Raw genomic sequence first — 24,860 nt, forward strand, 5'->3', positions numbered from 1 at the left:
GCTGCTCAAATATTACATTTAAGGCACTTTAATGCATATTCATTTATAACTGAATTTTTCTTGCCAGAAAATGTGTAGGGTAGCAATATTCCCTTTTGCAAAGTGGATAAAAGATTTTTCTGTAATGGGGACTTCCCATAGTAAAATCTAGCAGAATTGTTGGATGCATTAATGCATAAAGTTAATCAAGCTGTATGTCTAATTCTGAAGTGAATTTTTTGGCTTGTCTGATTTGTTTACGTATATATTCAGCTGCAGTGCCTCAGTGCTCCCCAGCCTGCCATCCAAATGCTGTCTGCCGGGCTAATAACATCTGTGAATGTAACCTTTATTACGAGGGAAATGGAAAGACATGCACAGGTATGGTTGCAATTGCAAAGGGTGAATCTTACATTTGCAAGCTCCATCCTATTGTTAAAATGTTGGCATCATTTCAGGATATAAGGCTATATCCTTCACAATAACATTGGATGCTTTTCTGTTGCATTACTTTAATTGCTTTCATTTTCACACAAACCCTCCAATATAGGTATGTCTGGTTTTTCGTGTAAGTGGTATTCATCTCTTTAGAGTTATTGGAATCTGAGTAAATCTTTCTCTGAGAAAGTCAGTTTATAATGTAAATGAATTAATTCATAATTCCCAAATAGAGAAGAATCATGAATCCAGATTTATAGATACCAAACCACTGTAGAAAACAGTTCTGGAATGATTCCTGAAGATATCATCTTGCATGAGTGCCCTTTTATCCTCTTTTTTAAAATTAAATTCTGCATTGATCAGAATTTCCAATTTCTCAATGAGCAACTTGTGTGGGATTTCAGCTGTGAAATCCCGCTTCTTGACAATTTTATGTATTCATTTATTCGTTCAATTTCTATAGCTGCCCATCTTAGTCAATCATTCTGGGCAGCTTACAATTCAAAAATTTTACTGTTAGAGATAAATAAGAATGTCAAAATAGGGAACTTAAAAAGAGCCTTGGTGAAACAGTGGGCTAATGCCTCCTTAAGTAACACCAGCTGCCTGCAATTAGTGCAGGTTCGCATCCCACCAGGCTCAAGGTTGACTCAGCCTTCCGTCCTTCCGAGGTAGGTAAAATGAGGACCCAGATTGTTGGGAGCAATAAGCTGACTTTGTAATAATGCCGCTTGGGGGGGGGGCGAAAGCCCTAATAATCAGGCATATACATAGAATGAAGGCTATTGCTAAGCACATTGATTTGTGCTTCTTAGATTGTAAGCTGCCCTGAGTCTTCGGAGAAGGGCGGGATATAAATGGGATTAAAAAAACCAAAAAAAACCCCTTATTTTCCCATGCAATTTAAATTATTGCAGAAGTATTTTAAAGTTGTTTCATCTCCCAAAATATCTTCTGAAGTATGCAGAAGAGTACCTATTACAGCAATAGATTCTCAAGAATAGCATTAGAATGTTAGCATCCCTTCTTGTTGGTGAGATCCATTTTGAATTTACTCAAACTAAGTGGTGTTCACTTTGCATTAAAAGCTTGCTAAAAAAGAAATGAGCTTTGCTTATCCATAAAAATGTATTTATTATTTATTAATTCGGTTTATATACCGCCCTACTCCCAAAGGACTCAGGGCGGTTTACAAGGCAAAATTTAAAAACAATACAATATAAAATTAAAATTAAATTAAATTAAGTCTAGCCGCAAAAAATTAAAATCACAATTTAAAAACATTAAAACCCCTCAGTCCAGACCAGATAGCTCAAAGAGCCAGGTTTTTAGGTCCCGGCGAAATGTAAAATAATATAACAATTAAATGATTGAGGAACTGGAACCTAGAACATTTTAAAGGTTGGGTTTTTTAAAAAATCTATTTTGATTTCATGGACAAACTTTATTCTAATGTTCCAAAACTGACTGGAAGTCAACCCAAGCAGTATTACAATCTGGAATTTTAGAACAATTACAGAATGGAATTGAGGAAATCTGCTCAGCCCTACTTCACTCCCTAAGCAGACTCAAAAGTTATGCATTACTGAATGGCCCTTTCTGATGTAGTGATTGACCAGTGTGGAAACAACAACGGTGGCTGCAGCAACCATGCTAAGTGCACACAGAATGGAACAGATGTCTCCTGCACCTGCTCAATGGACTACCAGGGTGATGGCTACATCTGCGATCCTATTGACAGATGTGCAGATGGAAGGAATGGACACTGCAGTGAGCATGCAATTTGTATCAGCACAGGTCCAGTAAGTATCGGACTTAATTTCTGCACGCTCGTATTTGCAACAAGTCTTGGTGAAATGAGATCATGTGAAATGTCTGTGTGGGGATCTTCTTGCGGAGATATTCCACCCAATGGGTTGAAAAGGAAGGACAATGGTGCACAGTGGAATATGGATTTCCTCTTCTCTTCTCCAAGTACCAAATATTCACTCCATGTATTAAACACTATTGTTTGTGTAACTTATATCAACTCCATAAATTCCTGTCACATAGAATGTTTCTTTCACTTCTTAGGGTAAAATTTCACACTCTAGAGAAACTACTGTATTTAACTAGTTGGCAGTCCATTTCTGAAAAGCAAAAGTAACTTTCAGATCAACAATGGATCTGACTTTTGAGAAAGCAATGAATAGCAACAGCAATAGCACTTAGACTTATATAAGGTAAAGGTAAAGGTTCCCCCGCACATGCGTGCTAGTTGTTTCCAACTCTAGGGGCCGGTGCTCATCTCCGTTTCAAAGCCGAAGAGCCAGCGTTTGTCAGAGAACGTCTCCGTGGTCATGTGGCCGGCATGACTAGACGCCAAAGGCGCACGGAACACTGTTACCTTCCCACCGTAGTGGTCCCTATTTTTCTACTTGCATTTTTATGTGCTTTCGAACTGCTAGGTTGGCAGAAGCTGGGACAAGTAACAGGCGCTCACTCTGTTATGCGGCACTTGGGATTCGACCCGCCAAACTCCTGACCTTCTGATCGACAAGCTCAGCGTCCTAACCCACTGAGCCACCGCATCCCTTAGACTTATATACTGCACCATAATGTTTCACAGCACTCTCTGGGTGGTTTATAAAGTCAGCCTATTACCCACAGCAATCTGGGTCCTCATTTTACTGACCTTGTAAGGATGGACAGCTGAGTCAACCTTGAGCCTGACATGATCAATCTCCAGATTGTAGGCAGAGTTTGCCTACAATATGGCATTCTAACCACTGGAGACCAAGGAGACTTCTGATTCATATTGTTTCTTTGACTTGCTGCTGAGTTCTTTTTGTATTCCACTCTCTTGGCTGTCTGTCTCTGGTTTGACTGCCATCACTGGCCTTAGGACTGCAGTAACGCCTGGCTTCCTTGCCTTGCAGAATACCCGGAGGTGTGAATGCAAGGCAGGTTATGTTGGAAATGGAATGCAGTGCTTCGAGGAAGCTATTCCCCCTACAGACCGTTGCTTGGAAGAGAACGGGCAATGCCACGTGGAGGCTATTTGTACTGACCTGCATTTCGAGGGTAGAAATACCTTTTTCTATTCAGTCGTCCCTTGGATAATTCGTCTCATGATTTCTATTTTCTACTGTAGTACTTGGGGAAGGGGGGTTCTCACTTTTGGAGAGAGTGCCCTTACTAAACAAAGATGCTTTTTGTGTTCTGTAAAGGCACATAATTGATCAAGTCCAAATCAGATTTTTTTTTGTCTCTTGCTTTGGAATAATCTAAATTTATTAATTTGCTTCTCAATTCTTCCCCAAATTTAAAAGTCACCTGTTTGCTTCTTGTGGCTTACTTCTTTCTTTGGAGGAAAAGAAATGGATGGGATGCTATTCTGCCCATAGGGAGACCATCATCTGATCCAATGTGACTCTTCTTATTCTTTGGATGCAATTTACCCAATAGAGTATTGGATTTAGTCTTGGAATATCCTCGTTTTGTGGAACATACATGTAATTAGCTTCCTTTTCTAACATCACTCCTATTTTTGCCATAATCCTTGATGTTTTATACTTATTTTTTTATCGGTTAAAATTGAGGCATTTAGAATAAAAATATTGAGCATCTGTTCTAACATTTCAGAGGGTCTTTTTCTAAATCTGAACCACATCTCAACACAGCTTAGTAGACGTAACATTCTATGATTGTTCTCCAGACAAAACCGTTGGTGTGTTCCACCAGCAGTCTCCCACAGGAAAGTACAATTATACCTATGAAGAGGCTGAAGCCAGGTGCGCAGCTGAGGGAGCTACCTTGGCCACCCTTCAGCAGCTGTCTGCTGCTCAGCAGGTAACAAGGCAGCTCAGTGATAACAGTTCAATTTGTATCTCAGGTTTTGATCTGTGCTAAGAGTCACACTAGATATGCTTTACTGGTTGAACTTCATGTCCTTTGTCTGAAGGAAGCTTTAGAACTCCCATTGGATCCCACTGAATCCTCACCTTTTTTTTTTATCTATTTCACATTAGAATTCCAAATTAAAATAAATTTAAACCAAAAAAATGAATGACTCAATGTGAGGAAGTGAGTGTACTTGTTTTTGTACCATGAAAAGCTGGCAGCCACTTCTGGCACATAGACACTAGAAGGTTTAAGGTTTTAAGGTTTATTAAATTTATATGCCGCCCTTCTCCCTGAGGACTCAGGGCGGCTCACAACAATAAAAACTTAAAAGATATAAATACAAAAATTAAAAGAGGATTAAATAATATAAGAAATAAGAACAATTTAAACCAATAAAAAACCAAATTTAAAAACCATGATCAGTCCAGGCCTGCTTGTTGGAATAACCAGGTCTTTAGGTCACGGCGGAAGGACCGAAGGTCAGGGGCCATCTGCAGCTCCGGAGGCAACTCATTCCAGAGGGTCAGTGCACCCATAGAGAAGGCTCTCCCCCTGGGGGTCGCTAGCCGACATTTCCTGGCCGACAGCACCCTGAGGAGGCCAACTCTGTGGGAGCGAACTGGGCGATGGGAGGTTGACATGCAGAATGGCATGCAGAGGAAATGGAAACCTAAACAGGGTATATCTCAGCCCTGTGAACTGCCCTGAGTCCTTCGGGAATAGGGCGGTATATAAATTCAATAAATAAATAAATAATAAACATAGCCCATTGAGTGACACATTAAGAAAGCTACATTTAAGCTTATCATTGTACAAGATAATCTTGTCAAGATATGAATAGTCAGAAATATTTGTTGAAATATATCTGAGTATTGAAATAATGTTTCAATTGTTTTGAAAAGCCTGTCTGTTTTTCTAGATGGGGTTCCACCTCTGTATAGTAGGTTGGCTTTTTAATCGCACAGCCGGTTACCCAACTGTATACCCAAGTCAGAACTGTGGTACTCATCATGTGGGCATTGTAAACTATGGCTATCGAAGCAACTTCAGCGAAAAGTGGGATGCCTACTGCTATCGAATTCAAGGTGAGAAAATAAATGAGGTCATAAGTGTCATCTCATATATGCCTTTCCACTGTATAACAACTCTTACAAAATCTTAAACTTTGTCTCCAATGCAAATGCCACCAAATTTTATTTCTTTTTCAGATGTACAGTGTAACTGTAGAGATGGGTTCATTGGAGATGGCTATTCTTGCACAGGCAGCCTTTTGGATGTGTTGGCTCAACAGGCAAACTTTTCAGTCTTCTATTCAGTAAGTATTAGTAGTACCTTCATTCTCTAGCTTTGCTACTATGAATATATTTGTGAATGGCCAGTGAAACATAAGTGGTAAGTATGAAGATGATGGGTTTTGTTTTTGTTTTTTAAAATAACCATTAGTGATCATTATTCCTTCCTTCAAACCTGGTCCAGATACATCTATATGTTTCACAGTACTATGCCAAATAAGTGCTCTGAAATTAAAGTAATTTATCTTGAAACTTGGGGGAAAATATTTATTCATATCAAAACTTACCAACATGTAAGTCAATGTTCGCTCAGCGTTGACTGCTTTTCAAATCTTTTTGAATTTGAAGTACTGTAATCTTAATGTACTGAATCTGAGTTTGGCTTTTGATTGTTCCTACAACATTCAATATGTTAGTTCTAGAGTTATGTGTTCTTGCTACATATTGATTTTAAAATGTATGTTAACTGCAACTGCAACTTTCTTTGCTACTTCCTCCAGTTTGTTTTAGACTGATCTATACCACACTTGCATCTTTTGCAGAGAAAGCCTGAAATATATTACAGTATGTTTTCTTAAGGAACTTGTTTTTAATAAGACCAATTTGTGCAACCTTCCTGAATGCTCCACAGCAGTGTCTCATTATTCAGATCAAATTCCAGAATTAATGGAATTATATTCAATTATTCCTTAAAGGATCCTGCCTCTGTCTTTTATTTCCTTGAAGTGAAAAGATAAGCTACATTGAAAAGCAAGTGGAGTTTTAAATTTTGATCTGTCAAATTGCTGTTATCAGCCAGTTTTTACTCAGTTTACTGTTATGCAAATGCCCTTCAGTTTAGGAGGGGAAGGAAATTCATATTTGCTATTCCTTGTAGGAGCTACTTAGAAATGGTCCCTTTGATACATTTGAGTTGAACATAGTAATAGTAATACTCCTGGTTAATCATGGAATTGGGTATGTCTAGTTTAACGAAGAGAAGAGCAAGGGGTGACATGATAGCAGTGTTCCAATATCTCAGCGGCTGCCACAAAGAAGAGGGAGTCAAGGTATTCTCCAAAGCGCCTGAAAGCAGGACAGGAAGCAACGGATGGAAACTAATCAAGGAGAGAAGCAACCTAGAACTAAGGAGAAATTTCCTGATGGAAAATTTAATCAGTGAAATGAGTTGCCTCCAGAAGTTGTGAATGTTCCAACACAATTTTTTAAGAAGAGACTGGACAACCATTTGTTTGAAATGGTATAGGGTTTCCTGGCTGAGCAGGGGATTGGACTAGAAGACCTCCAAGATCCCTTCCAACTTTTTTTTTAATAAAGTTTTTTTTAAACAATTCAATAGTAACATTCAACAAAAATGTGTTGTCTGAGTATCTTATTCACTAATAGAGCCTTGGTGGAGCAGTGGGCTAATGCCTCCTTAAGTAACACCAGCTGCCTGCAATTAGTGCAGGTTCGCATCCCACCAGGCTCAAGGTTGACTCAGCCTTCCGTCCTTCCGAGGTAGGTAAAATGAGGACCCAGATTGTTGGGGGCAATAAGCTGACTTTGTAATAATGCCGCTTGGGGTGTGTGTGAAAGCCCTCACAAGCAGGCATATACATAGAATGAAGGCTACTGCTAAGCTTGTAAGCCGCCCTGAGTCTTCGGAGAAGGGCGGGATATAAATGTAATATAAATAAATAAATAAATAAATAAATAAATAAATAAATAAATAAATAAATAAATAAATAATACAAATTAAATTCCTAATCCCTAAATTTTTTCTCCAACCATTGGAGTTTGAAAATATTCTGTTTCTTCTTTTCTTTCAACCTTAAAGTAAGTCTGTCCATTTCTGCAGTCTGCACCCTAACCCTAACCCTCCCAACTTTGATGATGATGATGTTTTCTTTCCTCTTTTTCAGATAATTCTGGATTATGCTAACACCACTCAGGAAGGAGTAGATTTTGTAAATTTCCTCTCTGAGGACATAGCTTATAAAACGCTTTTCATACCTGTGAACTCTGGCTTTGGAGATAATACAGTAAGGACCACAAAATGGACACTGCTGGTGCAGTCTTAGTTGGAGGGGTGAATAACTTTGTGCCATCTCAAAAGCAGCAGCAAAAACAAATAATCACAAATAAATTGAGTCAAGCTAATAACTTTGATGTACAACCTATATGAGTTGTCTGTCTTGAATGGGCCTTACTTTCTAGTAAAGCCATTAATTGCCGCATAGCAGGAAATTCAGATTCTTTTAAAGCAACTGCAGAAGAAGATAACGAATAAATATATATTCCATTTTTCTCATGAAATCCTGGTATTTTAGCTTTATGACAGAATAACGGAAGAATTTTTACAATTTTCTTCAAATTTTTAAGAGCTTTGGTTCTTTGGGGGAGCAAGAACAGCTAAACTATAAAGGAAATGGTGTTATTTTGTTCATAGGCTAAACTACCCCAGTGTGAATTTTCAATTCAATTATAATTCACATTTTAGTAAATGCAATGAGATTAGATAATCATACAGAACCCATACATGCATTGTTTTAAATGTGAATAATGGCTTTACAAGGATAAAAACACTCTGTAATATTATAAAACATAATCCTGATAGAACTCCAGATAATCTATTGAACTGTCTGCCTTAAATGAAACAATTTAAATTTGTTTCATTCTTAAATCTGGTAATGAAAAAAAAATAAATTTAAGTGCGTGCAGGCTAAAAGCACATTTAAATTTAAATTTGGTTCATTACCAGATGAACTGGTAAATTTAAATCTGGTAATGAATGAAAAGGCAGGAAAAATGTCTTAAGGGTTTTGTTTACATTTTCTGATTACGAAAGTTGAGTCCCAATGACAAAAAAGAGAGAGAGTCTCATAATATGCCAGTACAAGGAAATCCTGCATTAGAATTTTTCAAATGTGTAGACAGATACACTCAGTGGTGGGATTCAAATATGTGAACAGCTGGTTCTCTGTGTGGATGCCGCTTCCGGAAGTCCATTCTGGGCCTGGGCAACAAAAAATTGACTACTGGTTCTGCCAAAGTGTTGCGAACTGGCTGAATCCCACCACTGGATATACTTATGCTACTTTGTGGGCTTTACTTGAGTGAAAAGTAATATGCTCAGCCTCAACAAGAAAGTGAGATTAGGGCAGTCTTGAACAGCTCCTATTTTAACCACCAATGAGCCATTTGCTCTCACTTTCTCTCTTTACTTTGAAAAAAAGGATGATCCTTTTTACTATATGCGTGGAGGTTGCCATTTTTCCCTATGTTTGTGGGTAACTGTATTAAGTCTTTGGTCCTTTCATTTTTGATGGGCCTGCAAGTTTACAATCACGTGTCAGCAACCAATGCAGGAAATGGATCCACTATAACTACAGGGCCCTGCACTTTGTTTTGCCCCTTTGACATCAGTTTGTGCAGGCTAAAAGCACGTACAGTACAATGGAATCACTGTTAAGATATATAGGGCTGAATAAAGGCCAGTCATTCAAGGAGGTGGCATAGAAATAATACAGCGCAATCCAATATTGTATATCATGCAGTTGGCTTTCTTCTCATCAGTAAAATAACTTTTGGTTCAGCTGTATCTTTTGTTTGTTTTATTAGTCTTTATCACTGAAGGATGTAAAACTTCATGCATCACTGCGTGATGTTGCCCTCTCCAGCTTCAATCTCACCGCTGGAACAATAATACCTTCCCAAGCAGGATACAATCTTTCCATTGCCGAGTCATTGAGTCATACTTTCCTCATTGTAAGTATCAATTCTCTTTATGCAAGCCTCTTAGCCACGAATTTCTGTGCCTTATCTTTTTGGATAATGTTGAAACAGTCTTGGATTTGTAGCATTCTTTAAGCCTGGAACTCTGAATTACAGCTCATTTGCAGCGAATGATAAATTAAAGCTCTTTGGTTCACTTTTATTGCACCAGGTTTCTGAACCAAATAACAATACAGCGATTGTTGAATGGGATATTCTGGCCTCCAATGGGATTATTCATGCTATTCAGAGTCCTTTAAAGGTACCTCTGCAGTATAACCAGGTTAGTTACCAGTTTCTTTTCTTGAGAAACTATCTGTTTTGCATTCCTTCCTTATCTCATAATTAAGATCTGAGTAGTATTCTGTAAGTTTATGTATCCCACCTTTATTATTTTTACTGTTTTTACAAACAATCCAAGGTGGTGAACATATCCAACAAATTTTCCTTCTCTTGTTTTCCCCACAACAACAACCCTGTGAGGTGGGTTGGGCTGAGAGCGAGTGACTAGCCCAAATTCACCCAGCTGGCTTTCATGGCTAAGGCAGGACTTGAACTCGTAGTCTTCTTCTGCTTTCTAGCCTGGTGCCTTAACCACTAGAGTAAACAAAACTATTTTAAAATGGTAGCACTCACAAGATTTGATCATTTTAATCCTATTTTTCATCAAACTCCATGCAAACTTGGGAAACTTCACAAGACTTGGTAATGTCATGCAATTTAACCATGTCCCTAACCATATCTCTGATGCCTAAAGAGATGGACTCTTTGGGCATCAGTACAAGTTGTATTGAGCATTGCAAATATGAGTCAAAATTACTTTTTTTAAAATACAAAATTATCATTCTCAGTCTGTATCATTGAACATAAATGTTAGCATCGTTTAGACATAGGGCTATCCAATTCTTCTTTCCCACTTCAGAATTTGCTCTTCCCCAGGATGGTAGTGATCATAAGATGGCATGATGATGGTGTTTTTTCCCCTCAAGTAGAAATAATTTTCTACTATTAAATACTAACTAATGAAATACATTTTCTGAGCAAAGGTAATACGATAGGAGAAAGAATCAGTTCTCCCTGAGTTCATTATTGGTTCATAAGACTGTTTACGATGCAATGCAATTATGAAAGATGGCAGTGATAACTGAAAAATGAGAGGGACTTCCGCTGGCGGCGCGGCGCTGAAGACAGCCTCCCCTGGCTGCCCGCGGCTCAGCTGTTTGTTTTTTTGCCTGAAACAGCGCCGATCAGCTGTTCGGGCGAAATTGAAGCCCCCTCCTCGGGAGAAGAGGAGGGGGTGAGGCCCCAGGTAGGGGTAGAGTTCTCCGAGGCCGCCTGAGCTTTGAGCTTGGGCGGCTGAAGGATCGAACTCCCCCGAAGCCTGGGTTGCTCCCAGCTGGCCGTCGTCTCTGCTCCGAACTTCCTGGAGCAGAGCCAGGCGTCTGCGAACCAGCCCTGCCTGATGAAAGGACTATGATTTAAAGGAGCAGGCAGAGCGGTACAAGAGGAAAAGGTGAAGAGGACTATTTTACTGTACTCTCTAACTTGTTGGACTTTTTAAACTTTAATTGAAAGTGCGTCATAATTGAGGATTAAAAGATGGCGGCTAAACCTCCCTCTAAAACTCTTCGGAGTGGAGGATCCTCGCCGGTGCAACAATCATCACTACAGGCATTGCACCCTCCTGAAGTGCTGACATCGAAGGATTTGCGAGATGCCTTGGATAAACATGCCCAGGTACTTTTGGAATCAATTAATCAATCAATTGCTGATAAATTTGCACAGATGGAGGAGAAATTGGAGAAATTTGAGGAAAGAATGGAAGAGAGGATGGAACAGAAGTACAGCGTGATGAAGGTAGACATTTTGACTTCAGTGCATAAAGTGGCGGAATGTGTGGAAGATTTAGATGAAAAAGTGGATGATTTGGCTCAAAGGAATGCTATACTAGAAGTAAAAGCACGGGAGAATGAAATTGAAAGAGGCAAGTTGGAAAGGGAGTTAAGCCATGCCCAACATTACCAGATGCAGTTTGCTGTCAGAATTAGAGGCTTAAAAGAGAATGTTAAAGAAGATTTAAAGCAGCTGATCTCTGAGGCTCTCGAAGGGGTATTGAACCAGCCAGCATCTGAAATAAGAGCAGCTATGGATAAAGTGTTTCGGGTGAATTCATGGATTGCCAGACAGAGAAAGTTGCCTAGAGATGTGGTGGTTTATTTTGCAAAAAGAGAAATTAGAGATCAAGTTATACAAGCTGCCTATGATGTTAAGGTTGTGATTGCTGAACAAGAAGTCTTGGTTTTAAAAGAAATTCCTCCAAGGATTTTAAGGGGAAGAAAGGACTATACATTTCTTGTGCAAGAGCTCAAGCAAAGAGATATAAGGTTCAGATGGGAGATTCCAGAGGGGCTGATGGTGATGTATGAAGGTAAAAGGTATAGGCTGACTACTGTGAAACAAGCACGTGATTTCTACAATAATGTCTTAAAAGCAACCTCATTAACGCTCTTGGAAGCTGGAAAGGGATCTGGAGAAGAAGAACAACAAGAGGAGGAAACAGAGGAAAATGGTGCTGGAGGAGATCAAGCTACAATCTCTTTGGATGATCCTAGAGAGCAAAGAGTGACGCGTGCTGCTTTAAAACGAGCAAAGAAAATAAAAGAACAAGATCAGCAAAAGTCTTCAGATTCTTCACATCGCATTCATAGCCAAGCTGTGGGAGGAGCACGGCCTAAAGTAACCAGTCCTATCAAAGCTGTGGTCCAAGAGCTTTTCGAGGATATACATGGCAACTAAATTTTTAACCTGGAATGTTAATGGACTAAACTCACCGCAGAAGAGGAAGAAAGTTTTTCAATATTTAAAACAATTTAAGATAGATGTTATATGCCTGCAAGAAACGCATATTAGAGTTTTGGATCAAAAGTATTTATTGAACTCGAGGCTGGGTACGCAATTTGTTGCTTCTGCAGAGAATAAGAAAAATGGAGTGGTTGTTTATGTTAAAAGTGCCTTAACAGCGGACCTAATTGAAGCAGATAAGCATGGAAGATATGTTATGATCGAGCTGTTGTTTGAAGGTAAAAAGACGCTTTTAGTTGGATTATATGCTCCAAATCAACAACAAGCTGACTTTTTTAGTTTACTTCATACAAAGCTTACCCAGTTGGATTATAAATCCTTTATTTTTATGGGGGACTGGAATGGAGTTATGGATGTACAGTTGGATAAGGCTGGAGCCTTTAAACGCATTCCAAGTCATGCTAGACTGCCTAAATCTTTTTTTGAAATGAAGGATGACCTGGAATTGCGAGATATTTGGCGTGAGAGACATTTGCGGGAGAAGGATTATACATTTTATTCTGATAGACACCAATCTTTTTCGAGGATTGATTTTATTTTGTTGACTAATGATCTTCTTTTGAGAACTAAAAAGGTGAAAATCTGCGCAAGAATTATCTCTGATCACAGTCCAGTGTGGTTGGAGATTGATAAGGAAAGAGGAGATAGACGCTCATGGCGCGTAAATGAGAATTTGTTTAGAAATCAGAGAAATGTGGAAGAATGCAAACAGCGGATGAAGGATTTTTTTGAGATGAATATGAATAAGGGTACCTCTATGGATATGGTTTGGGATGCTAGCAAGGCCTATATGAGAGGGGTGTTGATATATATGAATAATAGACATAGACGTGCAGTGGAAACTAGAAGGGAAGAACTGGAGAATGAAATAAAGGAAAAAGAAAAGGCTTTGATTTTGAACCCAGAGGAGGTGAAGATCAAGGAGGCTATTAGACTGTTACGAGGACAATTTGATAAATTAATGGCTGATCAAGTGGCGACCAATCTGCGGTTTGCTAGGCATAATACTTTTTGCAATGCTAATAAGCCAGGCAGATGGTTGGCTTATAGACTGAGGAAAAAACAAAGGGCATCTAATATAGATAAGATTGAGCATAAAGGAAGGGTTGTGTATCAACAGAATCTTATTAAGGATGCCTTTGTGGATTTTTATTCGAAATTATATACTAAAGAGGACATTAATGCAAAAGATATTGATACGTATTTGGAGAAGGCTAGCATCCCGGTTCTTACGCAAGTACAAAAAGAGGGGATTAACCAACTGATTACAGAAGAAGAAATTTTTACAGCTATTAAGGAACTGAAGGTGGATAAAGCACCAGGCACTGATGGCTTGACTGCGGCCTATTATAAAAATTTACAATTAGAGATGATAAAACCGTTAAAGGAACTGTTCCAGACAATCCAGAGGGGGGGAAAGGTGCCCCCGTCTTGGAGAACAGCTTTTATCTCTTTGATTCCGAAGGAAGACCAGGATGCTACTTTAGTTAAAAATTACAGACCGATATCGCTTTTAAATACAGATTATAAGATATTTGCTAAGGTTTTGGCTAATAGACTGATGAGGGTTCTGCAACAGGTGATTCATGGGGACCAAACGGGGTTTATTAGTGGAAGACAAATGAAAACCAATGTGAGACATATAGTTGATGTGTTAGAGTTTTTGGAAAGGCACAACCAGATCTCTGCTGCGCTAATCTTTTTAGATGCTGAAAAGGCTTTTGATCAATTGAACTGGCAATTTTTGTTGAAAGTTTTAGACAAAATGGATTTTGGGGAAAAATTTTTACAACCGATTAGGGCATTATACCAAAAATAAACTGCCCGAATTATAGTTAACAATAGTTTGACAACAGTATGTAATATTGAGAAGGGCACAAGGCAAGGCTGTCCGCTATCGCCCTTGTTATTTATATTAACATTAGAGATACTATTGGTTAAGATTCGGAATTCGGAAAAAATTAAGGGGATACAAATTGGAGATCAGGATTACAGATTGAGAGCATTTGCAGATGATCTGGTTGTTACAGTGACCCAGCCAGAGAACTCTGTTGTGGACCTGATGGAGATAATAACACAATATGGGAAGGTTTCTGGATTTAAAGTAAATATACAGAAAACTAAAATTTTGGCTAGAAATATGACAGTTTCGCAGAAGGCTCTCTTAGAAGGATTAACTGGATTTGAGATTGTTAAAAGGGTTAAATATTTGGGGGTGATTTTGTCGCCCTCTAATACAAAGCTATATAAAAATAATTATGAAAAGTTATGGGGGAAAATTCAAAAAGAACTGGAGAGTTGGGAAAAATTGCAATTGTCTTTGTTGGGACGGATCGCAGCAGTGAAAATGAATGTCCTGCCCAAATTTTTATTCTTATTTCAAATGATACCGATTCTTAAGAAAGATTCTAACTTGGAGGAATGGCAGCGTGGTATCAATAAATTTGTGTGGGCAGGGAAAAAGCCACGAGTTAAACTTAAGATTATGCAGGATACTCGTGAGAGAGGTGGCCTTAAAATGCCTAATTTTAAATTATATTATGAAGCTGCTGCACTAGTAGGAATAAGTGATTGGATTAATTTGACACAATCGAGGTTATTAAATCTTGAGGGCCATGATCTGTTGTTTGGCTGGCATGCATATTTGTTGTATGATAAGAAGGTAGATACTGTGTTTAGGATGCATATTTTAAGACAGGCATTGCTGAGAGTTTGGAAGAAGTATAGACATAAGTTAAGCAGCAAGATACCATTGTGGGCAATCCCAAAACACGCAATAGAAAATATACATGCTGGTTTCAAACATGATGAGACTACTTACAAGGAAATTTTAAGTTTGGAAGGGAATATTTGGTGCTTGAAATCATATAGTTTCTTGCGAGAAGAGAAGGTTGTTCAGACTTGGTTTCAATATATTCAGTTACAGGCCAGGTGGAAAGAAGACCAAAAAAATGGATTTGCAACGACTGATGAAAATTTGATAAAGCAAATTAGAAATCAAGGACCAGCACATATTAAACGGATATATCTTGCATTGATAGAGATCGATTCAGAAACAGAGCTTGTTAAGGATTGTATGATAAAATGGGCCCAAAACATTCAGGAAGTTATTACAATGGACACGTGGGAAAAGATCTGGGTGAGGAATGTAAAATTCACTCAAGCTCAAAGTTTAAGAGAGAACTTTTACAAAATGTTTTATAGATGGCATCTAGATCCTAAAAAGCTTGCAAGTATGTATCCGAATTATCAGCCTAAATGTTGGAGGTGTGGTGATGAAGAGGCAACATATTTTCACATATGGTGGACATGTAAAAAGGTCAAGGCTTTTTGGATAAAAGTCTGGTGGAATATGCAGAAGATTTTTAAACGGAGGATAAAGTTTTGTCCGCAATTTTTTTTGTTGGGAATAATTGTTGACGCTACAGTTGTGGACTCTAAGTTGATGCTGAATTTAGTTACGGCAGCAAGACTTTTGATAGGTCAATATTGGAAGAAAGAGGAACTGCCGACTATACAAGAGTGGATTTTAAAGGTTTCCGACTTGGCAGAGATGGCGAAGATTTCGGCCTATTTGAAAGATTACTCGCAAGAACATTATATTATGGAATGGAGAAAATGGATTGAGTTTATCCAGAATAAGTATAGGGTCAAGAAGTTTTATCTAGCATTTGAATAAGTCTTCTTTCGTTTTCTTTTTTCTTTTTTTATTTTGTCTTCTATATATATTTAATAATGCTAAGTTTTGTTTGATCCTATATAAGTTAGAGAGTGATGGATTTTAGAATTTATAGTTGTTAGTATATGGTTGTTTATGATTGCCTTTTTATATATATATACCTTGTATTTAGCTCTGGGAAGTCCGGGGGGGGGGAGGGGGGTTAGGGGGAGGTGGGGGGGGAGGAGGGAGGGGGGGAGGGGGGGGAAGGGGGGAGGTAGGGAGGGGAGGTAGGGAGGGGGAAGGGGGTTTTTTAAAGGAAAACTGTATTTTTAAAACTTTTCAATAAAAAAAGAAAAATGAGAGAGGTTGCAGAATTGGAAGACGAGAATCCATCTCTGTAGGCATCAGAGACACGGTTAGAGACATGGTTAAATTGCATGATAGTACCAAATCTTAACGAAGTTTCCCAAGAGTTCATGAAGTTTAATGAAAAATAGTATTTAAATGGTCAAATCTTGTAAGATCTACTGTTTTAAAATGGTTTTTTTATTTAATTTCTGGAGGCACTGGTTATTACTTTAGGGCAGTGGGTGCCAAGTTGATGTTTATAGAGGACGAAATAGGTCTGTTTGGTCTTCATGGCTGTTATTCCCACTCAACTTTCTCTGCTGATTTTATTGCTTTTCTTAAAAGTTCATTTCTTGCCCTTTTCAAAGACAAAAGGGCAGCCTGTCACTAAGGACTGAAACGTTCATCATCCCTAGGATATAGTCTGTATATTTCCTATAAAAATACAGAATTGCACTTTAGAAAATAATGCAGTGCCTTTATAATTTTGCATCTTAGAACTGAATTACATTCTCAAAGCACATGTTTCCTCACAGCATTAGCACACAACTAGACATAATGACATAATCCTTCAGAGACACTGTTGTCTAATTTTTTAAAAACATCTATAAATTAAGTTGTATATAATTTTCTCCAAAGCCAGTTGAATATTTCACATTGCTTTTTCACTCTAGCCAATGTGAAACATTAGCGGAGTAAAACAAAAACAATAAAAAGTTATTCCAATAGTGAAGGTTGTTAATAGTTATACAGATTACTTTAATTTTTATATATATATATATATATATATATATATATATATATACATACATACATACATACATACATACATACATACATACATACATATATATATATATATATATATATATATATATATATATATATATATATATATATATATATCAGAACACACCCTCTCTGGCAGTTTAAAAAAGAGGAACAAACAGCCACTACCACACACTTCTCCCAGAAGAACGAAGCTGAAGTCACCAGCCTGAGGATGACGGATGAGATTTCGTCTAAACGGTGCCCTGATACCTCCAATTCTACATGGGACAAAACCTGAATGACCAAAGATCTACATACATACATACATACATACATACATACATACATATATATATATATAATTATTCTTTTTAAATACAGTTATACATAAAATCAAAGTGCAAAGTACAAAAATAATCACAAGAAGTCTAGCTTTTAGTTTGCTTTGTCTTTTTTTAAAATATTAGCTATAATATTAAGGATGTTTGAAAAATACATTCACCTTTAAACAAATCAGTACACTCCTCTTTTTAATATCAGATTGTGCCTTGCAGATATTTGACTTGAAAATAGCATTGCTTTTTACAGATTTCAAGTACTGTAAAACCATCTGCTGCTATGACAATTGGCATAAGCACCGTTGTTGCTATAGTTCTGTTCTGTGCAACTATTGCTGGATTGTCTTATCTCTGTCTCAAAAGGAGAAACCAACAACTGCACTTTCGCTATCTTAGGGTATGTAAATCCAAGTCTCAGTTTTGATCATGACAAATTATAGACTTTAATGTTCTTTCAACAGAACTCGGGTAGAAATAATTATGTAATTTTTGTTGTAATTTCATTAGTGGTTATAGAACCTCATCCAAATCAAACACCACAATTTAAATTTTATTGTTATAACAACCTTCTCTAGCGATGTCTGTTCGTTTTGTTGGGCTATAACGTCTGTAAGTCCTTCGCAACATGAGCAAAAATGAAAGATTATTAATACCTTGAGAGAAAAAGAGATTCCATAGCCACAGTTTCAAAACTACATTACTGATTCTGATCAATTTGAATGTTAACTTTGAGATATATGTACACAGTATAAGTAATCTTTATAGCGCTGTTCTCAAAAAGCTCATCAGGATCAAACCTGGTGACGGTCACCAAATGGCCTGGAAAGTTGAGAAACAGGAGGGCAAGAGCAAACTTGCCTCCGTATTGTTGCCAAGGAAATTATATTTTTGTGTCCATGCCATCCCTAGGAGTCAAACTTGGCTTATAGGGGATTTTATCTAATAATGTAGCGATCAATTTCTTTCCAGCTAAAAAAAAATAATGTAATTTGCCTCAAATCACTGTGCGTGAGTTGGGCAGCTAGATAAATTGTGTTTAATTCGTACATAAATACATCCATGTGTACAAAATTTCAGATTAGCTTTAAACTCCTTGGCTAAATCACTTTCTCTCAACTCTCTATTTGAGTTCATTGATTCATTTTTACTGTGTAGTTTGAAGAACAGAGTCACGCTTAGTCTGTTTACTTATAGACTGAACTAGACGATGATGAATCTTCCTGGCAGGAAAGGAGCCCACACTTAGTATCCATTCCAAATCCTATTTATGAAGCAGATAGCTCTATCTATGAACCATTTGAGGTAAGACAACTGAAACATTAGTGCTGAATATTTTCTGATACCAACAACCTATAATGCAGTTGTTACCTACATGCAACCAAAGCTAGTTAACTCTTAGGGATACGTGGCATACTCGGTGCATAAAATGACTGCTTCTGAATGATTCCTTTGTGGAGCCAAATCCATGGGCTTCACCTTCAGCATACTGAGTGAGAGTCGCCTGTTTGACATGGAATCTTGCTGCGGATGGGGACAAAATGTGTTTGAACATTCCACTTTAGTTCCTCTAATTGTAACTAGAACATATAAGATGTGTTATCTTTTCAATGCACCTATGAAGTCCAATAGAACTGGAGGAACTGGTCATATTCAGTTATTGGTTTTAGCTGTCTGAATACCACTATGAAATTAGATTATTTATTATCTATTTGTTACATTTATATGCTGCCTATTTCATTGTTACAGATTTATTTATTTATTTATTATGTTTTTGTATCTTTGTTTCAGGAGTCTCGCCACAGAGAAGATTTTGTTGATACTGAAGACATTCTTAGACAAGAGTAATATACTGTAACACAAACCAGGATTTTAAAAAAATCCAGAAATTTTGATATTTTGAAGCAACATTTTATATACCTCAATTCCATTCTTTTTAAAGCTATGGGAAAGAATTATGATTGAAAGAGCTATTGGCATTGGCAGTCACATAAAGAATTTCCCATTTTTTTGTTCAGAATTCATTCTCTCATGTTGCATTGCCTCTTTTTAGGGACCTTCAGGAATAAGTTCTGAGTGTAACCGTAATATGAAAGGATAGAATTTAAAAACATTATGTAGCATGCACAGAATCCTTTGGATCCTGTCCATGAAACTTCAATCAGCTACTTAGGAATGACTCATGAATGTGTCTGGCAAATGGATACTGTGAGAACCCTGAATGGGCCAATGAAATTTTAGTTCAGATTTAATGAATGGACAAATTTACTTTGAAACTGCACTACTGAGCTTTCTTTTGATAATTTTTAAATCTTCTAATGAAAGATTGTCAAAAATTGTTACCGGTAAACTGTAGATAGCACATATTTGTAAGCATCCTGAATTGTAATACATTGTAAAGTTTGAAAAAGGGACCTTACAAGCAATTCTTAACATTTTTCACTATTAGGTAAGCATGATTACATCAACATGCTACCAGTAAAGATGCCAATTATCTCTCTTTGCCTTATAATTAGTACTGTTTCTTTCCCCCTTCCCATGAAGAAAACTGAAATATATTAACATTAGGACTATTCCATAATGAAGCAATGTATTATTTTTGTAAAAAAAAAATAAATGGTGTTATGCCTAGTAACCAAATGCAGCAATAGCTCATCCTTGCAACAACAAATATTGTCATTCCAGTATCAAGTATTTGAACATTCCTTTGGAAATTATCCTTACACACACAATTCTGGAAAAGATAAACACAATATTTTATTTTGTTATTGTTACACACATAATTCTGGAAAAGATAAACAAAATATTTTATTTTGTAGATAGACTCAGGAAACAGAATTAACAATTGTACCCAGTTCTGGAAAAATATCAAATTCTTATCCATGTTTTTGATCTCCTATTTCTAAACTATCTAGTTTTTTGCTGATCAGTCTACCTTTAAAAGTAACAGACATTATCTCATTACCAAACATAGTTTAGGAAGTTAATTGCTATGTTAATAATTTCATGTTTAAAAGATAAATAAATTAGGCCTCATCGGTGTTTAAATATGGCAGCTATTTTTCAGAGAAATGCTTAGCTCAAGCTACAAAATTGCACTGTTCTGGTATTCCCTGGTATTCAGTCCTGATGCCTATTTCTACCTTTTGCTCTCAGTGTCATTTTAGAGGCAAAATATGGATGTAAAAGTGGTTCCATCAATGAAATATTTCCCATGAATTGGCAAGGCTAAGACACTGTCTCAGAGAGAGAAGGAAGGGATAGGTATCTCCAGATAAAAGTTCCAGAAATGCAGTCCAAGTGATGGCAACATCCATGGTCTTCCCTAATATAACAGTTTTCTATAGAACAAACACTTGCAGAGAACCATCATAAACATTCCTATTTTCCATAAGTAACTATGGCAACTTAGCTTATGCGTCCCTTGGTTCTTTCCACTGAAGTGGCAGTTCAAAGTGCAGAAGTCTTAACTTGGGTAGGGGATTAAACTTCCCCAAGTCTTCAAGTTAGTTTGAAGGGTGGACAGAAGAGGAATATCAAATAACCAACAGCGTTCTTAGCAAATCTATCAATCTTAACATGATCCATATGCTATAAGGTGCTGCAATCTTAATCATCATTAAACAATGGAATACTCAGAAGTATGTATTCATCAGAATAGGATTGATGAAATGATTTTTTGTTTCATCTAAGCTTCCTGAATTTAATGGCCTTAATGACATAGCAGTCCTGGAAACAGATGTGGCTGCTTTAATGAGTTGTACACAGGAACTGCATTGGTGTTCTCACCAATGTGCTAAAGAATCTACTGAATTAAACATGAAGCAAGTTTAAATGTTATTATTACTAAAAGAGAGTAGGGTTTTTTTCAATTTGGTAAGAGGTAACTTATTTGATAATGTTTCAAAACTTTGAAAAATAGGCACATTTTGAAAAACTTGAAAAAAATTCTGGGAAGGAGTACAGTGTAGAACATCTGACTTCCAATTTGTAATCATCTTGCATCCAGAGATCACCTAATGTGACCCTAACATGAAATCACAAACTACAAACATAGTAACAAAGATTTCTTTGGTTCAATATATTGTTGGAATATCCAAGTGTTCGTCAGTTCCTTGAAAGTCATTTCCTTGAAAACCATCTCTAGTGAGAATCTGAATAGTTCTAACAATCTAAGTAGCCTCAATCAATCATCATTTCATTTATAGGTATAGCTTGAACTATAGCAGCATTACAGAACCTAATGGGTAAAACCCAACACACAACAGTTTGACCTTAATATAAACAGTTGTCCTAAGTGCAACCTTAAATAAAAGCCTTCAATTCAAAGACATTCCATTATTAATATGTATTTCTTATATCTGACTCTGATACAACAATGGTCCTGGCTGGCAATAGTTCATGATCAAATGCAGAAAAAATAAGAGTCCCACAGCACTTATATCTAATCTAAGATATATGGGTTAAAAAAAAGCATCTCTGAACTAAGTTTAAAAGATCATAGTAAGTCCATGCAAATTCTGATGCATAAAACAATTTAGCTTTGATGATTCACCATTCCTAAGAGACCACTATTTTTATACTAGACCCGTTTCTGACTTGTTTTCTGATGTTTTAGCTCTTGCTGATATGAGTGTTTTAGGTATAGAATAAAGGAAATATTCTTTCCATTATAGTTGGATAATGGCTCTAGCAATCACTATTTTAATCTTTTATTATCCTAGTCATGCATACAATATTTAGAGGACAGGTTAATCTGTAACATCTATTTGTGCTTTAATGTCCAAAAATTCTTATAAATTCCTTAAGTAAATTGGCATTTTATGAAATAGGTTATTCAACTAAAGATAATTTATTCACCTGCCGTTATGAAAAAGTGATTTTTTTGAATATTAAGTAGGGATGATTTATTATATAAATATACATCTTCTGATAAATTCAGTATCAAGTGATGGCTTGAATTTGTAAATGAGCCACTGTATATTTAATATCACATTAACTAATGTCATCAAATAGTGAATCTGAATGAGATAACACATGAACGAATGAGTGTGGTCTAATAGCATATCTGGTTTATACAGAACTGTACCATGCTCAGTTCTTTAGAAATACACAGGTTAGTATCTTCAAATTTGTAACTGAATGTGAACTGATTGGTGAACTGATTAGGAACTATTTAAATTACTGTGTCATATACTGTATAGCTGATGTAGCAAGGATTCCTGTGGAAGTTAAATTTTGAATGTGTGGTTCTAAAGAAAAAATAGATCTATAATCTATATCTACAAGCCTACCAACATGTAGAAAGCTTCTCAGCACACAAAGTCAGCTGTGACTAAGTTACAGATACCAGATTTAAAACTTATTCTTAGAGAATAATCAAGCATGGATAATATATTTTACTACCAGGATTTCAGATATAATATTTGTGCCACCTTTCCATTCATTTATGTCAGGTACCTTTCTATTAGGAAGTGCTCAGAACAAAAGTACAACAGTGGTCACATAGTAACAGCAGCCTCCTAAAAGGAAACTAAGATTCTACTATGCATATCATAATCCCTTTTATCGAATATGTACCATTTCTTCTAGGAAAGGAGTCTTCATGCAACCTGTGCAGAGCTGATCCATCCAAAGGGGAGCTTCATGTTGTAGAGGTGTTCGGCGAGGATAAAAAGTAAAATTCACATCATAATTCAGTAGGCAACTGATAGAGGCCATGTAAATATCAGAAAAACGAATCAATCTTCGAGAAAAATAGGTTGGGTTGTGGAAGGTTCGAAAAATGCTACCGAACTGGGGGTTAAACAGGTTCTTTGAAAGTGACCTGAAAGGAAAGAAATTGGTATAATAAAATTAGATAGAAAACTTGGCAGAGAAAGAGAAAACAATACAGAAAATTTACTAATACAGAAGCATTCCACAATGAGTCACTTTATTCTGCTACCCCCAGAAGACAAGGAATGTGTATTATAAATGTTGGTCTCTAGTTTTGGTTGGAGAGTTCTGCTGCTTGAGCAGGGGGCTGGACTAGAAGACCTCCAAGGTCCCTTCCAGCTTCTATTCTATTCTATTCTATTCTATTCTATTCTATTCTATTCTATTCTATTCTATTCTATTCTATTCTATTCTATTCTATTATTCTATTCTGTTCTGTTCTGTTCTGTTCTGTTCTACTCTACTCTACTCTACTCTACTCTACTCTACTCTACTCTACTCTATTCTACTCTTCATGAACCTGATTTTTTTTCTTTCTAAGAAAATGGTTTGTTTCTTCTTTAGAGCCACAAGGAATGAAAAAGATGGGACAATAGTAAGGAGATATAAACGAGCTTTTAAAAAGTGAAGCAGAAAGAAATTCCAAAACTTTTGAGGGAAAACATAATTTCAGAAAAAGCAAACAAACAAAAGTCAGCAATGAGGGAAAGTAAAATCAAAGAAATAAAAAGCAAATCTTCATCAAGGCCAAAAATGAGAAATCCAGAAGTTCCAATCCTGGCCAATACTTTCTCTTCCCACAACATAAAAATTTTCATAACATAAAAATACTTTACAGGGCACAAATTAAGAAGTTACAGTAGTATGTTACTTAAAACAGGACATTGTATTTGCTATTTGTAAAGTGTACACTTTAAATCATTTCTAGCGTATTTCATAAATAAAGGAACACATAATAATCAAGATAGCTAACCTAATCTCCTGTCGCTCTTTCATCCACTCTAAAAGCACTTGCTTTGATTCTGCATCTTGATACATCTAAAATTAAAAGAAGAAAATTAAAGCAAAAGACCAGTGACTGAACATGCTATTTCTTAAGATGAGCTTTCTATCAGGGGAAAAAAAACATATTCCAATATTTGCAGAAAATATTTCGAATACAACACAATCCAGAAAGCATATCCAGGAACTGTGCTTAATCCAGTTGAAGGAAATGACAACTATGCAGTGATGCCCATAACCCACTCTCTTTTTTACCTGCATTCTCTCCAGAAGTCCTGTAAGAGCTTGCTGCCAGGTCAAAGAGTGCATATATTGTTCTGTATTAATGATACGTATTTCTGTTTCTAATTCTGGAACTATGGCGCCTGTCCTCCAACCGTGACGTAGCATGAGGTCCTTAAACAGAAGGCGAGAAAGGCAGTGGAGTGACTTACTGACTTAGGATCCTCTGTTTCAGCCTTATAGAAAAAGCCGTCCACTTACATAGCTTCCCTTGCAGAATGAGGCACATCAAGATCATTTGGGGGGGAGGGGAAGACACATTTTTCATCCAGTATACAAAAATACTTCTGCCTGCTCATTTGGGGCATTTCTGTTTTGTCCAACGCAATCAGACAGATAACTATAAATCTATAAATCTTACAGATCTACAGGTTTTGCCTAAGTTACTAGCCTTGTTAGGTAAGATTCTCATATGGCAATTTTGGACTTTGAACTTGGAATGACCCTCCAGGATTGGAATGCATTGGCCCTGTTACTAAACCCTGCCCCCCCCCAAAAAAAACCGATTAGATCTGTTCCTCAAGAATT

At 36.9% G+C, this 24,860-nt stretch overlaps 2 protein-coding genes across 2 annotated transcripts in view; one reads left to right on the top strand and one right to left on the bottom strand.

Annotated features, from left to right (window-relative positions):
• STAB1 (stabilin 1) overlaps positions 1-19,961 on the top strand; it is a gene marked incomplete at its 5' end in the record, with an annotated part of 121,696 nt that extends 101,735 nt beyond the window's left edge. The window contains 12 exons of the mRNA XM_081319052.1: positions 253-360; positions 2,029-2,222; positions 3,339-3,483; positions 4,118-4,251; positions 5,225-5,390; positions 5,514-5,620; positions 7,502-7,621; positions 9,201-9,347; positions 9,526-9,636; positions 17,584-17,730; positions 18,528-18,635; positions 19,122-19,961. Of these exons, the coding sequence (XP_081175178.1) occupies positions 253-360; positions 2,029-2,222; positions 3,339-3,483; positions 4,118-4,251; positions 5,225-5,390; positions 5,514-5,620; positions 7,502-7,621; positions 9,201-9,347; positions 9,526-9,636; positions 17,584-17,730; positions 18,528-18,635; positions 19,122-19,178 (1,544 nt within the window). The 3' untranslated portion in view covers positions 19,179-19,961. The remainder of the gene's footprint in view (positions 1-252; positions 361-2,028; positions 2,223-3,338; positions 3,484-4,117; positions 4,252-5,224; positions 5,391-5,513; positions 5,621-7,501; positions 7,622-9,200; positions 9,348-9,525; positions 9,637-17,583; positions 17,731-18,527; positions 18,636-19,121) is intronic.
• Positions 19,962-20,062: 101 nt separating this feature from the next.
• The window catches only part of NT5DC2 (5'-nucleotidase domain containing 2), a 31,856-nt gene continuing 27,058 nt past the window's right edge, over positions 20,063-24,860 (bottom strand). Inside the window, exons 12-14 of the mRNA XM_081316824.1 lie at positions 24,306-24,446; positions 24,022-24,086; positions 20,063-23,157 (exon numbers count right to left, since the gene is read on the bottom strand). Coding sequence (XP_081172950.1) covers positions 22,896-23,157; positions 24,022-24,086; positions 24,306-24,446 — 468 coding nt within the window. The 3' untranslated portion in view covers positions 20,063-22,895. The remainder of the gene's footprint in view (positions 23,158-24,021; positions 24,087-24,305; positions 24,447-24,860) is intronic.

The sequence above is a fragment of the Vipera berus genome (genome assembly GCF_964194415.1).
Source record: "Vipera berus genome assembly, chromosome: 2".
NCBI classification, from domain to species: Eukaryota; Metazoa; Chordata; class Lepidosauria; order Squamata; family Viperidae; genus Vipera; species Vipera berus.